This window comes from Nerophis lumbriciformis, linkage group LG24 (genome assembly GCF_033978685.3).
Source record: "Nerophis lumbriciformis linkage group LG24, RoL_Nlum_v2.1, whole genome shotgun sequence".
NCBI lineage: Eukaryota > Metazoa > Chordata > Actinopteri > Syngnathiformes > Syngnathidae > Nerophis > Nerophis lumbriciformis.
In genome coordinates this window covers 17,353,231-17,369,313 of record NC_084571.2, presented here as the reverse complement: position 1 = coordinate 17,369,313, position 16,083 = coordinate 17,353,231, and the positions used below count along the sequence as shown (strand labels likewise).

Here is a 16,083-nt window from a genome sequence, read left to right as displayed (position 1 = left end):
CAAATGCAGAGAATAATTTCGCCACACCTAGTGTGTGTGCCTAGTGTGTGTGTGACAATCATTGGTACTTTAACTTTAACTTTTAACTTAAATATGCCGTTCATTGAAGGCGCGGCTTATAACCCAGGGCGCCTTATGGTGCGGAAAATACGGTATATATATATATGTATATATATATATATATATATATATGTATAAATGTGTGTGTATATATATGTATAAATGTGTGTGTATGTATATGTATATATATATATTTATATATAGCCTATACATATATGTGTACATATTATATAACAGATACATGATTGATTAATAATTCATATAATTGGATATTTAGAGTATGTGAAAGTTGGACTCCTACCTGACATCCTCAAAGTTTTGTAATCAATCAGAAATATCAAGCAGCTAAACATGGATAAGAGTTTGGAGAGAGTTTTGCATTGTAGTGGATAATTTTGAAGTTTTATGATGCATGGACATAATTCAGCGTTGTGCGTGACCATGTCTGTTGACATTTTATGCTGATTGTATTTTAGGGTTTTTACACCATGAGTAAGGAAGGTTGCATGTAGTCAGTGCTTAGCGTTTAGCAGGTAAGCATCAGGCAGCGGACTCTCCCCAAAATAAAATAAACACCTCCCAGTCAACTACTAGTAACATCACTATGAGCCCGTTGACCTTCTAGAAATATAAAAGGCAGTTCAGTTCGCTCGCAGTCCTGGCTTGAGGTGAAGGCTAATTCGCTTTTAGCGTAACGTTAGCTCATTTTACGGTGTGTGTGTGCGTGTTACGGACAGCAAAGCCCTGTCTGTCTATTATTTCACTTTACCTTTTTCTGTGTTGATTGAGCTGTTGAAGCAGCAAAAAAGGACATTATGTTAAATGAAGAGTTTCTGTCTCTGATAGTTGATATAATAATGTAACTGCATCATTAAGCCTACATGAACTCCATGGTGTTCAGGGATGGATAGTCTCTCCTATTGCTATTGTACCATGTTTTCCAGCTATAGTTACATTAATCATTAGTAATGGAGCAGCCTAGTTTTGAATGGCAGGGTCCCTGCTATCACATGTTGATAAAAATATAACATTTACATAATAAAAATCAACTACAGGCTTCCCAAATGCTGTAATAAATTAAGCATGATGAGTTGACTTGAAACTGTTTAATGTTGCACTTTTTATATGTAGAAGAAAAGTTTTGTGATTGTTTTTTATCTGAGAAACAACTTGAGGCAGTTTACTGTTGATTAACGTGGGCAGAATTATTATAGTGTTCCCAATGTTAAAAGGATAAAGCCATTGTTTACAAATTTGGTAAATAAATAACCAAAAAATTTATATTTTGTTGTTTTCTTACTGTACCAAAAATGAACCGAACCGTGACCTCTAAACCGAACCGAAATTTTTGTGTACCGGTACACCCCTAATTGATACTGTAACTGTGCTGCTCATTCAGATGTTACAAACATTCAAATGACTAATACAATGTTGTCCATTTCAAAGAAAGGAAAGGCAAAGTGATAAAAAACAATTAACCTTGTTTATGTACTACATAAAACAGTTAGAATAGCAGCAATGAAAACAACAAAACACAAAATCTAACTTCCTCACTAAGAAAATCATGTTGAGATGTTTAAAAATCTGCAAACTGATATATTGATTAACTCCAATAGACTCAATGTGTAGAATTATCATATCTTCAAATGTTGGCTATTTAATAGATTCATCGTATGATACCTCTGGGTTTATTAAAGTGTCTTTTTGATCACATTGCAAATAGACTGACTGGCTGATTGGCTGTCTTTGACTCAAATATAAAAAGTACTTGAATTGATGTCTGACTGGCTGACTGACTCAAATATAATAAGTACTTGAATTGATGTCTAACTGGCTGACTTTGACTGAAATAATAATCACACTTGTTAGCTGGCTCGCAAGGTAGAGGCTAACAGGCTGCAGATGTCTTTACATGCTGGCGCATCACAGATGTACTTTGTTAAATGTTTGCAACAAGAAAAAGACACTTGCCATGTTTTTGTGAGTGCCCCACTTACGAGTGATGACGTCCAGAAATATAAAGTTATTGTGGACTAATGACTCCTCACAGAACATTTGGTGCAAGTAGGACCCGGCCGACGCCATGTTTGTTTACAATGAAGTGGTTTACAACAAGGAGCGCTTGATTTGCTTGCCCTAACTTACCAGTTTGAAGCTGCACAGATAGAAGAGCAGGTACTGGATGTGACTGCATGCATGTGTGGGCAGAATCAGCTTGTCAAACACCTTGAGGAAGTCTCTGTAGAGTTCTTTGGTCCTGTCCATGTGAAGAGTACCTGGAGCAGAATACAAGATGTTGGACAAGAAGTGTCTCTCATTGGCCGGCATGTTGGACTACCGTCAACATGGCAGACATCTTTGATGTAGGCCAACATCACGCTCATCAGTGCATCCAGTCTCTCAGCCACCGGGTGAGCCATGGTCCCCAGACTGCAAGGCTGGTCTGAGGGGAAGTCCTCATCCTAGCACACATAATCACAACTTGGTAAATGTTGTTGTGTTAAGGCATGGTCCCCAGACTGCAAGGCTGGTCTGAGGTGAGGTCCTCTTCCTAGCACACATAATCACAACTTGGTAAATGTTGTGTTAAGTAAGATATGGTCCCCAGACTGCAAGGCTGGTCTGTGGGAAGGTCCTCATCCTAGCACACATAATCACAACTTGGTAAATGTGTACTCAGCAGCCAGTTTCTTACTGTAAAATCTATGGTTGCTCCTTTTATGCTGTATTACTGTAAATGGAAATATGTTACCACATGGTAAAACATGGCAGCTCATACTGCTCATACAATCTGCAGATATATGTTGTATATTACAATCTCCAGATTATATATATTGTATATTACAATCTACAGATATATATATTGTATATTACAATCTACACATGATATATATTGTATATTACAAGCTACACATGATATATATTGTATATTACAATCTACAGATGATATATATTGTATATTACAAGCTACAGATGATATATATTGTATATTACAATCTACAGATGATATATATTGTATATTACAATCTACAGATGATATATATTGTATATTACAAGTGGCCCTTGAGGGCAGCCATAGGTTCTATGTGGCCCTCAATGAAAACACCCTTGATCTTAAAGCTGAACACCTTTTTGAGGCAGCTGCTAGCAAGAATGCTACATGGACAAACATACTCCTCTTCAATGTTCTCAACAAAAGCAACTTTCACAAAAACTGTCATTAATCCAATTTTTTGCAATCATTGCTTGCCAGCACTCATTTGGACTTGAAGTGTGGTCAAATATCAGACTTGAAGTGTGGTCAAATATCAGACTTGAAGTGTGGTCAAATAGACTTGAAGTGTGGTCAAATATCAGACTTGAAGTGTGGTCAAATATCAGAATATATACAGGACTGTCTCAGAAAATTAGAATATTGTGATAAAGTCCTTTATTTTCTGTAATGCAATTTAAAAAAAACGTCATACATTCTGGATTCATTACACATCAACTGAAATATTGCAAGCCTTTTATTATTTTAATATTGCTGATTATGGCATATAGCTTAAGAAAACTCAAAAATCCCATCTCAAAAAATTAGAATATTTCCTCAGACCAAGTAAAAAAAAAAAGATTTATAACAGCAAAACAAAATCAAACATTTGAAAATGTCAATTAATGCACTCAGTACTTCGTTGGGAATCCTTTTGCACGGATTACTGCACCAATGCAGCATGGCATGGAGGCAATCCGCCTGTGGCATTGCTGAGGTGTTATGGATGCCCAGGATGCTTCAATAGCAGCCTTTAGCTCATTTGCATTATTGGGTTTGGTGTCTTACAGTTTCTTCTTCACAATACCCCACAAATTCTCTATGGGGTTCAGGTCAGGGGAGTTGGCAGGCCAATCGAGGACAGTAATGCCATGGTCAGTACACCAGTTACTGGTGGTTTTGGCACTGTGGGCAGGTGTCAGATCATGCTGGAAAATGAAATCATCATCTCCATAGAGCTTTTCAACAGATGGAAGCATGTAGCCGTATTCCCATGGTCAAGCCACTCCTGAACTCAAGACAACGGAAAAAGCGTCTGACTTGGGCTATGGAAAAGAAGCACTGGACAGTTGCAGAGTGGTCCAGAGTCCTGTTTTCAGACGAAAGCAAGTTTTGTATTTCATTTAGAAGTCAAGGCGCTAGAGTCTGGAGGAAGGCTGGAGAGGAGCAAAATCCAAGTTGCTTGAAATCCAGTGTGAAGTTCCCACAGTCAGCAATGGTTTGGGGAGCCATGTCAGCTGCTGGTGTTGGTCCACTGTGTTTCATCAAGTCCAGAGTCAATGCAGCTGTGTACCAAGAGATTTTAGAGCACTCCATGCTTCCATCTGTTGAAAAGCTCTATGGAGATGATGATTTCATTTTCCAGCATGATCTGGCACCTGCCCACAGTGCCAAAACCACCAGTAACTGGTGTACTGACCGTGGCATTACTGTCCTCGATTGGCCTGCCAACTCCCCTGACCTGAACCCCAAAGATAATTTGTGGGGTATTGTGAAGAAGAAGCTGTAAGACACCAGACCCAATAATGCAAATGAGCTAAAGGCTGCTATTGAAGCATCCTGTGCATCCATAACACCTCAAAAACTAATAAAGTGCACTTTTGTGCATGATGTCACACAAGATATTTCAATAACTGTCAAATAAAAATGAGCTGCATAATAGTAAATCAAATAGTATATGTCCTTCGCTATGTGGTAGTTTACTGCGGACGTTATCTCCTTCTGTTTTGACCTATTTTTTCATACGGTGTTGATCTGGAAATGGTTGCTTGGGCATTTTGTGGGTGTGGCACCGGCCGAGATGTTGACATGAGGAGTTTCAAGAACTCTTCATTCTCTAGCGGGTGACATTTCAAATGATGCTACATTAGCAGTGCTGCTACTTTTTGTAGCAACGCTTTGCCTCATACTTGACATATTAGGTTGTCTGTTTGACATATTTCCACTTGAAGCCAAACCACCGCCAGACGATGGACCCCGTTCTGTTTTTCTTGGGAATTAATTTGTCTTCCTCTATTTGTTACCAGATTCGCACCTTCTTTCTCTCGTATTACCACTCACACCGCACCGTTAGCACCACAGCTAATGTTACCCGCGTCGCTACCTCTCTGCTCCGCGAGGGCGTGTCATGTGCAACGTCATGTTGCACGCGCGACAGTATGTGACGTATGTAAGCAGGTGCGCTCGTTTTTTATGTCTCAGTGACAAGGAGAGACAACAAAGAGTGAGAAACGCCTGTAGTGTAATGCCCGCAGCTAAAAACAATTGTGTGAAAATGCATACTCGAGTATCACAATATAGTTATTTTCTATATCGCACAGAAACAAACCCGCGATATATTGAGTATATCGATATATCGCTCAGCTCTAATATATACATACATATACATCAATGACGTGCGGTCACTAGAGGCAGGTGAGGCGGGTCCTCACCTGCCATCATGGAAAGAAAAAAAATGTAAAAAGAAAAAAAATTAATTAAATTGTTATGTATCCAGTGATTATACTATAAAGTTATTTTCCATTTAACTTCACCAGTTTTAGATTATTTTTATTCAAAATCGCTGAATTTTCACATTTGCCGTTCAAATACTGAGAACAGACGGTGCGGTGATCAGCAGCCAGTTGAGGCACGTCAATCAATTGTGCCTCAACATGGATTGCGGACTCGGCTAACTGCTGGCCTGCTGTGCAGTGAGACCGTATTGCTATATGAATTATATTATACATTTCCATAGTTTAGTTAGCTGAGGTATATAATGTACAGTGTATTTTGTCAACAACTGTATGTGTGTAAAGTATTTCTTGTGCTGAGCGATCATAAAACTGCTGCGAAGAAGCACTGGCTGAGGTTCGCGTAATCCCGCCTCCTGGTGCTGGTTAAGGCACCTCCGCCGCAGAGTGCACCCCCCGACGGGAGCGCCACACCAACCAAAGCCCACACCCAAACCCTCCACGTGCAAGACCGAATCCACCCAAAAAAAGTCACTTAACAAGAAGCCAAAAAGTGCAAAAACAACATTGCTCGCGCCGGAGGAGCCGTGAACGACTGCAGGGACACAAAATTAGGTACACCTGCAGACTGCAGCACGGATTTCATATTTCATTCATTCACAACTCCTTCAACACAAACACCACTGTTCCCGCACTTATAAGTAAAGGTAAGACCATAATAACGTTTTTTTTATTAAATGTGCTTTTTTGTGTGCTACAGTTTGTATGTGTAAAGTTAAAGTTAAGTTAAAGTACCAATGATTGTCACACACACACTAGGTGTGGTGAAATTTGTCCTCTGCATTTGACCCATCCCTTGATCACCCCCTGGGATGTGAGGGGAGCAGTGGGCAGCAGCGGCGCCGCGCCCAGGAATAATTGTTGGTGATTTAACCCCCAATTCCAACCCTTGATGCTGAGTGCCAAGCAGGGAAGAATGCTGGTGTGAGCTTTTAAACATAACCCGTTAACTGCTGCCAATCAAATGGTGAATAAGATACTTTTTAGGGTTTTTATGTTTGTAAATCTGACTGTGATGAAGTCAATGCCTCACCAGTCATGAACCTCACCGCACGTCACTGATATACATATATACAGGTAAAAGCCAGTAAATTAGAATATTTTGAAAAACTTGATTTATTTCAGTAATTGCATTCAAAAGGTGTAACTTGTACATTATATTTATTCATTGCACACAGACTGATGCATTCAAATGTTTATTTCATTTAATTTTGATGATTTGAAGTGGCAACAAATGAAAATCCAAAATTCCGTGTGTCACAAAATTAGAATATTACTTAAGGCTAATACAAAAAAGGGATTTTTAGAAATGTTGGCCAACTGAAAAGTATGAAAATGAAAAATATGAGCATGTACAATACTCAATACTTGGTTGGAGCTCCTTTTGCCTCAATTACTGCGTTAATGCGGCGTGGCATGGAGTCGATGAGTTTCTGGCACTGCTCAGGTGTTATGAGAGCCCAGGTTGCTCTGATAGTGGCCTTCAACTCTTCTGTGTTTTTGGGTCTGGCATTCTGCATCTTCCTTTTCACAATACCCCACAGATTTTCTATGGGGCTAAGGTCAGGGGAGTTGGCGGGCCAATTTAGAACAGAAATACCATGGTCCGTAAACCAGGCACGGGTAGATTTTGCGCTGTGTGCAGGCGCCAAGTCCTGTTGGAACTTGAAATCTCCATCTCCATAGAGCAGGTCAGCAGCAGGAAGCATGAAGTGCTCTAAAACTTGTTGGTAGACGGCTGCGTTGACCCTGGATCTCAGGAAACAGAGTGGACCGACACCAGCAGATGACATGGCACCCCAAACCATCACTGATGGTGGAAACTTTACACTAGACTTCAGGCAACGTGGATCCTGTGCCTCTCCTGTCTTCCTCCAGACTCTGGGACCTCGATTTCCAAAGGAAATGCAAAATTTGCATGGTTGGGTGATGGTTTGGGGTGCCATGTCATCTGCTGGTGTCGGTCCACTCTGTTTCCTGAGATCCAGGGTCAACGCAGCCGTCTTTGGATTGGCAGACCGGGGTGGTGGTTCCTCTCTTTAAGAAGGGGAACCGGAGGGTGTGTTCTAACTATCGTGGGATCACACTCCTCAGCCTTCCCGGTAAGGTCTATTCGGGTGTACTGGAGAGGAGGCTACGGCGGATAGTCGAACCTCGGATTCAGGAGGAACAGTGTGGTTTTCGTCCTGGTCGTGGAACTGTGGACCAGCTCTATACTCTCGGCAAGGTCCTTGAGGGTGCATGGGAGTTTGCCCAACCAGTCTGCATGTGTTTTGTGGACTTGGAGAAGGCATTCGACCGTGTCCCTCGGGAAGTCCTGTGGGGAGTGCTCAGGGAGTATGGGGTATCGGACTGTCTGATTGTGACAGTCCGCTCCCTGTATGCTCAGTGCCAGAGCTTGGTCCGCATTGCCGGCAGTAAGTCGGACACGTTTCCAGTGAGGGTTGGACTCCGCCAAGGCTGCCCTTTGTCACCGATTCTGTTCATAACTTTTATGGACAGAATTTCTAGGCGCAGTCAAGGCGTTGAGGGGATCTGGTTTGGTGGCTGCAGGATTAGGTCTCTGCTTTTTGCAGATGATGTGGTCATGATGGCTTCATCTGGCCAGGATCTTCAGCTCTCGCTGGATCGGTTCGCAGCCGAGTGTGAAGCGACTGGGATGAGAATCAGCACCTTTAAGTCCGAGTCCATGGTTCTCGCCCGGAAAAGGGTGGAGTGCCATCTCCGGGTTGGGGAGGAGATCTTGCCCCAAGTGGAGGAGTTCAAGTACCTCGGAGTCTTGTTCACGAGTGAGGGAAGAGTGGATCGTGAGATCGACAGGCGGATCGGTGCGGCGTCTTCAGTAATGCGGACGCTGTATCGATCCGTTGTGGTGAAGAAGGAGCTGAGCCGGAAGGCAAAGCTCTCAATTTACCGGTCGATCTACGTTCCCATCCTCACCTATGGTCATGAGCTTTGGGTTATGACCGAAAGGACAAGATCACGGGTACAAGCGGCCGAAATGAGTTTCCTCCGCCGGGTGGCGGGGATCTCCCTTAGAGATAGGGTGAGAAGCTCTGCCATCCGGGGGGAGTTTAAAGTAAAGCCGCTGCTCCTCCACATCGAGAGGAGCCAGATGAGGTGGTTCGGGCATCTGGTCAGGATGCCACCCGAGCGCCTCCCTAGGGAGGTGTTTAGGGCACGTCCGACCGGTAGGAGGCCGTGGGGAAGACCCAGGACACGTTGGGAAGACTATGTCTCCCGGCTGGCCTGGGAACGCCTCGGGGTCCCACGGGAAGAGCTGGACGAAGTGGCTGGGGGGAGGGAAGTCTGGGCTTCCCTGCTTAGGCTGCTGCCCCCGCGACCCGACCTCGGATAAGCGGAAGAAGATGGATGGATATATATATTGTTGATTATAATAACAAAAACAAATAGTGTATTATAGCAGGCAGACACTAGATGGCAGTAAAAGACTGCTGCGTTAAAGTTCCTCTCGGAGTAAATGCTTCATTTCCTTGGAGTCTGGGCGTGCACACTGCTGTGTTTACATGTTCATAATATTGGAGACACTTCAAGTATACCGTGCTTTCATTTTCTTAACATAACGTCCCTGCTGTGACTGAGAGTTAATGATGTGAGGAAACATGCAGCAGGTGATGTGTCGTCACAACTTCTTTATAAAGTTGTTGACTGGGATGTTTTAACTGCTAACTCTATCAGTGTTCAAATATCAACACTCACTAAAATGTTTTGTCATCTCATCCAATTGAACGCAGGCTGTGAAGATTGTGTATTCGATGTGAGAGGTGTCACTCTTTATTTTTGTTGGCTAAACTGTTGCACTGACCCACGAGGGGGCGTTGTTGGAGAAGAACAAAGCTTGTTTATTAGACTTGATCTTCATTTGCCAAACTGCTTTGTGTTTTATTTTGAAGTCAGTTTTTTTTTTACATTACTTGTGTTTTTTTCATGTCACAATGTTATTACTATAAAAAACATTCATGTGACACATCACTTTGTTAAAATGTTATGGTGTATAGTTAAATCCTATATGACCTATTTCTGCTCAAACTCTTAATGGATTTGTACCGAAACAGCATCTACATATAAATGTGCATAACTTAACGGTAAACGGTGTAATAATAATAAACTGCGGTAAAATTTCAGACGTTCCATAACGTTTATATTTTTAATTACAGAAAAAACAATTTATTAATGCATTTTAGGCAACACCGCTTACTTCCTGGAAACAGCGTCACATGCGCACTATCGTCATTCGGCTTGAAAAAACATGGCGGAACACAACTACATGGACTTTGCTAGGAAGATTTCCCCTCGGAGTAAACAGATGCGCTTAGTTTAACTTCATTTTCCATGACTTCATTTCTGTGGAGTGCGTTTAAGAGACACTGTTGTGTTTAGATGGAGACACTAAAAGTATACGGCCAAGGAGAAAACTGTTAGACAGCTGCTGTGACTGAGACTTAATGATGTGAGGAAACATGCAGCAGGCAATGTGTCTTTACTGCTCCTTTATTTAACTGTGTCAGTGTTCTGATAACATCAGTACTAGTTCAAATATCTCATCCAATTGAACGCAGGCTGTGAAGATTGCGTATTCCATGTGAGAGGTATCACTCCTGAGTATTTTTGTTGGCCAACAAAACTATGAACACTAGTTTTAAGTATATGGACAAAAAGTGCAGTTACGTCTTATGGCCATCAGGTGCCCTCTAGCAAAATCCTTACAATGTTCACATTTATTTGATTTATTTCTGTTTTTTGTCTACCATATTACTTTGTTTATAATGTGCACATTCAACTTCTACTTGAGGTCCATGAAAGTTTCCTTATCCACAGTAATGTTTCTTCTACAAAAGGAAATAATTTTAAATGTGTTGAATAAAACATGCTTCAAAGATTTCAGTATAAGTACTTTTTGAAAAACATTGTACGTCCCTAATCCAGGGTGCTTACCATTTCAAAGAGGGCCTCCTCAGCAGAGCTGTCCCTTGATGAGGCTGCTTTGCCTTCAGCGTCTTCCATGTCAGAGCGGGACACACCAACCTGGGAGACAATAGCAATATACAATTGTTACATGGGAGACAATAGTAATATACAATTGTGACATGGGAGACAATAGTAATATACAATTGTGACATGGTAGACAATAGTAATATACAATTGTGACATGGGAGACAATAGTAATATACAATTGTTACATGGGAGACAATAGCAATATACAATTGTTCCATGGGAGACAATAGTAATATACAATTGTTACATGGGAGACAATAGTAATATACAATGGTTACATGGGAGACAATAGTAATATACAATTGTTACATGGGAGACAATAGTAATATACAATGGTTACATGGGAGACAATAGCATTTTTTTAACAGGTATAATTATCTTATAGGATTGAAGTAGCATGTGTTTGCATTTGGTCACATAATCCTTTAAAAGCAGTTTTCTACTAAGGTCAAAGTGCAAGTGTCCATTCCAAGGAAGTGGGAATCACAAGAATGTAGGTGTCGGGGTTTAGAAAGAAGATTAAAGACCTTAGCAACATCTGGTTTAAGTTCCAAACAAAGCGACAGAGGATAGGTGTCGGAGGTCACCGGACCCAAATCATCCCAGGTTGACTCTGAAGTAAATAAACTGGGTGTTGGCCATCAAGGTTTGACCCATCAGGAGAGGGGGTGTATAAGAAATGGTATTTAAACACTATGTTCCGACAAGACAGCAGAATGAAGAGATTTGGCACTTCTTCTCCTAGAGCTGCAGCTCTAGTCCGAGACTCGCTGAAACCAAATAAAGCTTTTTGTTTGACGATTCCTCTTGGTGTCTCCTTGGCTCATCACACCACCATCAAATATACAACACTACCAAATAGATTTGTATTGAAATCCATGTAAGAATACATGCCAATAAAGTCAATTATACCCCTCACCACAAATTGATTGCTGGTCTGCGGGAAACACTTGACGTTCATGTAAAAAAAGCTGTGGTGGTTCACTTGGACAAAAAGGGTGTTAAAGGGGACCTACTAAGCATGGAAGGGTTGAAACCCCTATCACCATAGAAGGGTTTTATATCGCTCCATATCGATAATTATTGATATTTTTATGACCTATGGAAAATCAGGAGCAATATTATAAATGTAAACATTTGTATTTGAAATGTTGAAATATCCTGTGATTATAAATCCTCAGCTATCAAGGCAGAAAGGAAATGTCAACAAAATAGTAAAATCACACTTAACAAGATCTTAAAAATGAGGAATATGTAAGAAATGCTTCATAAAGTGTAAGAAAATAGTGTGAAAATGTAAACATAGAAACTTGACAATAACTATTTCCTGCAGGTTTAGTGGCAGGAAGTTACGTCTGTGTAACATTAATTTGCCCTGTTACCCGTATTCAACAATGGAAAGGAATTTTTGTTATGCAGTAATTATTTAAATACGATTACCGTATTTTTCGGAGTATAAGTCGCACCTGCCGAAAATGCATAATAAAAAAATGAAAAAAAAACATAAGTCGCACTGGAGCTCGGCCAAAATATGAAAAAAACTGCGACTTATAGTCCAAAAAATACGGTATATCAATAATTATTGATATTTTTTTATGACCTATGGAAAACAAGGAGCGGGAGAATAATATATTTTATTTTGAAATGTAACTTCCTGTGATTATAATCCCTCGGCTATCAAGTTAGAAAGGAAATGTCAACACAGGCATGGAAAACAGTGTCAACAAAATAGAAAAATCACATTGAACACTTCATAAGCTCTTAAAAATAAGGAATATGTAAGAAATGCTTCATAAAGTGTAAGAAAACAGTGTGAAAATGTAAACAGAGAAACTTAAGAGCTATTTTCTGCAGGTTCAGTGACAGGAAGTTACGCCTGTGTAACATTAATTTGCCCTGTTACTCATATTCAACTATGGAAAGGATTTTTTGTTATGCAGTAATTATTTGAATATGATTATATCGGTCGATATCGATAGAAATCCTACGGAAAATAAGGAGCAGGAAGAAAGATTTTATTGGAAATGTAACTTCCTGTGATTATAATCCCTCAGCTATCAAGGCAGAAAGGAAAAGTCAACACAAGCATGGAAAACAATGTCAACAAAATAGTAAAATCACATTGAACACTTAAGATCTTAAAAATAAGGAATATGTAAGAAATGCTTCCTAAAGTGTAAGAAAATAGTGTGAAAATGTAAACTGAGAGAAACCTGAGAAGAACTATTTCCTGCAGGTTTAGTGACAGGAAGTTACAGCTGTGCTCTAAAGGGTGAGCTAAGGTGGTGTGGTCTCGCCTTGCATCATGTACAGACCACAATGGTCTGACTACGGTCCCTTTTTTTTTTTTTTATCCAAAAACTGTCCAGGTGACTTTTCCTCTTTTATCCACAATTTCTTCATTTGGACTTTCTCTTCTCACTCCATGCAGAGAATCAAGCAACCTTGATGGTTGGTACTGTCACCTGATTGGCTGTCAGGTGATCACTTCCTGCGTTGCTCGGTTACCAGAGAGCGAGTGCCTTTGTTCATGTGACCAACCTTGCTTCCATACCTCCGCTTTCTTCCCACAAAAGAAGTATTTATTATTGATTAGGTGTGTATCGCGATGTATGCTGATATCCTTTTATCCAAAGGCCTTCATGCAAAAGCACCTACTGGTACCTGCTGTTTTTGGGTATTTAGGATCTGCATAAGTGGCCAACATGTGAAATGAAAGCATGGAGTCATGGTGGAGATCTTTATGAAAGTATCTTGCCTTCCTTCATACTTCCTCCAAACCAACCACTGGAAATTTGTTTCATTTGACCTTTTTTTCAACTGTTGACATCAGCGGATGATCCATATATTGTAGAGAATGACCTCAAGGGCTTTGCACGAGTCCACCATTGTAGTCCAACACTGTTCTGTCCTCTTGTTGTGGGGCAGACTGGCTCGTACATGCACATGCATCCATTTCTAATACAAGGTAGCATATAGTTCTAACTTATATCTGTCAGTAGAGATGTTATGGAAGATAAAAACTACAACATTTCTAATACAAAGTAGTGTATAGTTCTAACTTATATCTGTCAGTAGACACGTTATGGAAGATAAAAACTACAACATTTCTAATACAAAGTAGCGTATAGATCTAACTTATATCTGTCAGTAGTCACGTTATGGAAGATAAAAACTACAACATTTCTAATACCAAGTAGTGTGTAGTTCTAACTTATATCTGTCAGTAGTCCCGTTATGGAAGATAAAAACGACAACATCTATAATACAAAGTAGTGTATAGTTCTAACTTATACCTGTCTGTAGACACGTTATGGAAGATAAAACCTACAACATGGCTGACAGGGAGAAGACGCAGTCAAAGTGGAGGCACGTAAGTAAGACCCGCCCATAAAATCCTGGAGAGAGGGTCAGAAGGTGTGTTGAAGATGGTGTATGACATATGTAGACCACAAGGAAGTTTACATGCAGAAATACAAACCCCGTTTCCATGAGTTGGGAAATTGTGTTAGATGTAAATATAAACGGAATACAATGATTTGCAAATCCTTTTCAACCCATATTCAATTGAATGCACTACAAAGACAAGATATTTGATGTTCAAACTCATAAACTTTATTTTTTTTTTGCAAATAATAATTAACTTAGAATTTCATGGCTGCAACACGTGCCAAAGTAGTTAGGCAAGGGCATGTTCACCACTGTGTTACATGGCCTTTCCTTTTAACAACACTCAGTAAACGTTTGGGAACTGAGGAGACACATTTTTTAAGCTTCTCAGGTGGAATTCTTTCCCATTCTTGCTTGATGTACAGCTTAAGTTGTTCAACAGTCCGGGGTCTCCGTTGTGGTATTTTAGGCTTCATAATGCGCCACACATTTTCAATGGGAGACAGGTCTGGTTTACAGGCAGGCCAGTCTAGTACCCGCACTCTTTTACTATGAAGCCACGTTGATGTAATAAGCAGGGGCGTCCATGGTTGCGTTGCTTGGATGGCAACATATGTTGCTCCAAAACCTGTATGTACCTATCAGCATTAATGGCGCCTTCACAGATGTGTAAGTTACCCATGCCTTGGGCACTAATACACCCCCATACCATCACAGATGCGGGCTTTTCAACTTTGCACCTATAACAATCCGGATGGTTCTTTTCCTCTTTGGAAAAAATTTGAAATGTGGACTCGTCAGACCACAGAACACTTTTCCACTTTGTATCAGTCCATCTTAGATGAGCTCAGGCCCAGCGAAGCCGACGGCGTTTCTGGGTGTTGTTGATAAACGGTTTTCGCCTTGCATAGTAGAGTTTTAACTTGCACTTACAGATGTAGCGACCAACTGTAGTTACTAACAGTGGTTTTCTGAAATGTTCCTGAGCCCATGTGGTGACATCCTTTACACACTGATGTCGCTTGTTGATGCAGTACAACCTGAGGGATCGAAGGTCACGGGCTTAGCTGCTTACGTGCAGTGATTTCTCCAGATTCTCTGAACCCTTTGATGATATTACGGACCATAGATGGTGAAATCCCTAAATTCCTTGCAATAGCTGGTTGAAAAAGGTTTTTCTTAAACTGTTCAACAATTTGCTCACGCATTTGTTGACAAAGTGGTGACCCTCGCCCCATCCTTGTTTGTGAATGACTGAGAATTTCATGGAATCTACTTTTATACCCAATCATGGCACCCACCTGTTCCCAATTTGCCTGTTCACCTGTGGGATGTTCCAAATAAGTGTTTGATGAGCATTCCTCAACTTTATCAGTATTTATTGCCACCTTTCCCAACTTCTTTGTCACACATTGCTGGCATCAAATTCTAAAGTTAATGATTATTTGCAAAAAAAAAAAAGTTTATCAGTTTGAACATCAAATATGTTGTCTTTGTAGCATATTCAACTGAATATGGGTTGAAAATGATTTGCAAATCATTGTATTCCGTTTATATTTACATCTAACACAATTTCCCAACTCATATGGAAACGGGGTTTGTATAATCAGAATATGAACCCTTTAAAAGTTAATGTCAAACTACTACATATTTCTGTACATATTCATTAGATTTACATTGTTCTTAACGGGAAAATTGCTTCTGTTTAAGCCCAATTCAGGGACAAGAAAAAGGATGGATGACGTTCTCAACAAAGCCTTTGAAAGGGATTGAAATCTAAAACTGCAAACTTTTAAACGTTTACAAGCTGCGTCTCGCTTCGCAGCTCCAGAATATTTTTCCAGACGCAAAATGATTTTTTGGAAGGTTTCCGAGCCCTGCACTAAAATGTGCACTTTGAACATTTCCGTATTAGAGCATGAAAATGTTGACATCTTACATCCAGTTTGAGCATTTGTCCAACGATGATCTCCAGCACGTCTGCTCGAATGCTTGGTATGTAGAGGCTCATTCTCAGGAGGTTATGGACATAACACTCCTGCAAAACACATCAAATATACTATCAATAGTCTG

The 16,083-nt window shown here is 40.4% G+C and overlaps 1 protein-coding gene across 1 annotated transcript in view; it reads right to left on the bottom strand.

Annotated features, from left to right (window-relative positions):
* Nucleotides 1–16,083, bottom strand: part of rrn3 (RRN3 homolog, RNA polymerase I transcription factor) — a 73,536-nt gene that overhangs the window by 13,808 nt on the left and 43,645 nt on the right. Inside the window, exons 8-11 of the mRNA XM_061981707.2 lie at nt 15,950–16,048; nt 10,561–10,650; nt 2,399–2,522; nt 2,206–2,336 (exon numbers count right to left, since the gene is read on the bottom strand). Coding sequence (XP_061837691.2) covers nt 2,206–2,336; nt 2,399–2,522; nt 10,561–10,650; nt 15,950–16,048 — 444 coding nt within the window. The remainder of the gene's footprint in view (nt 1–2,205; nt 2,337–2,398; nt 2,523–10,560; nt 10,651–15,949; nt 16,049–16,083) is intronic.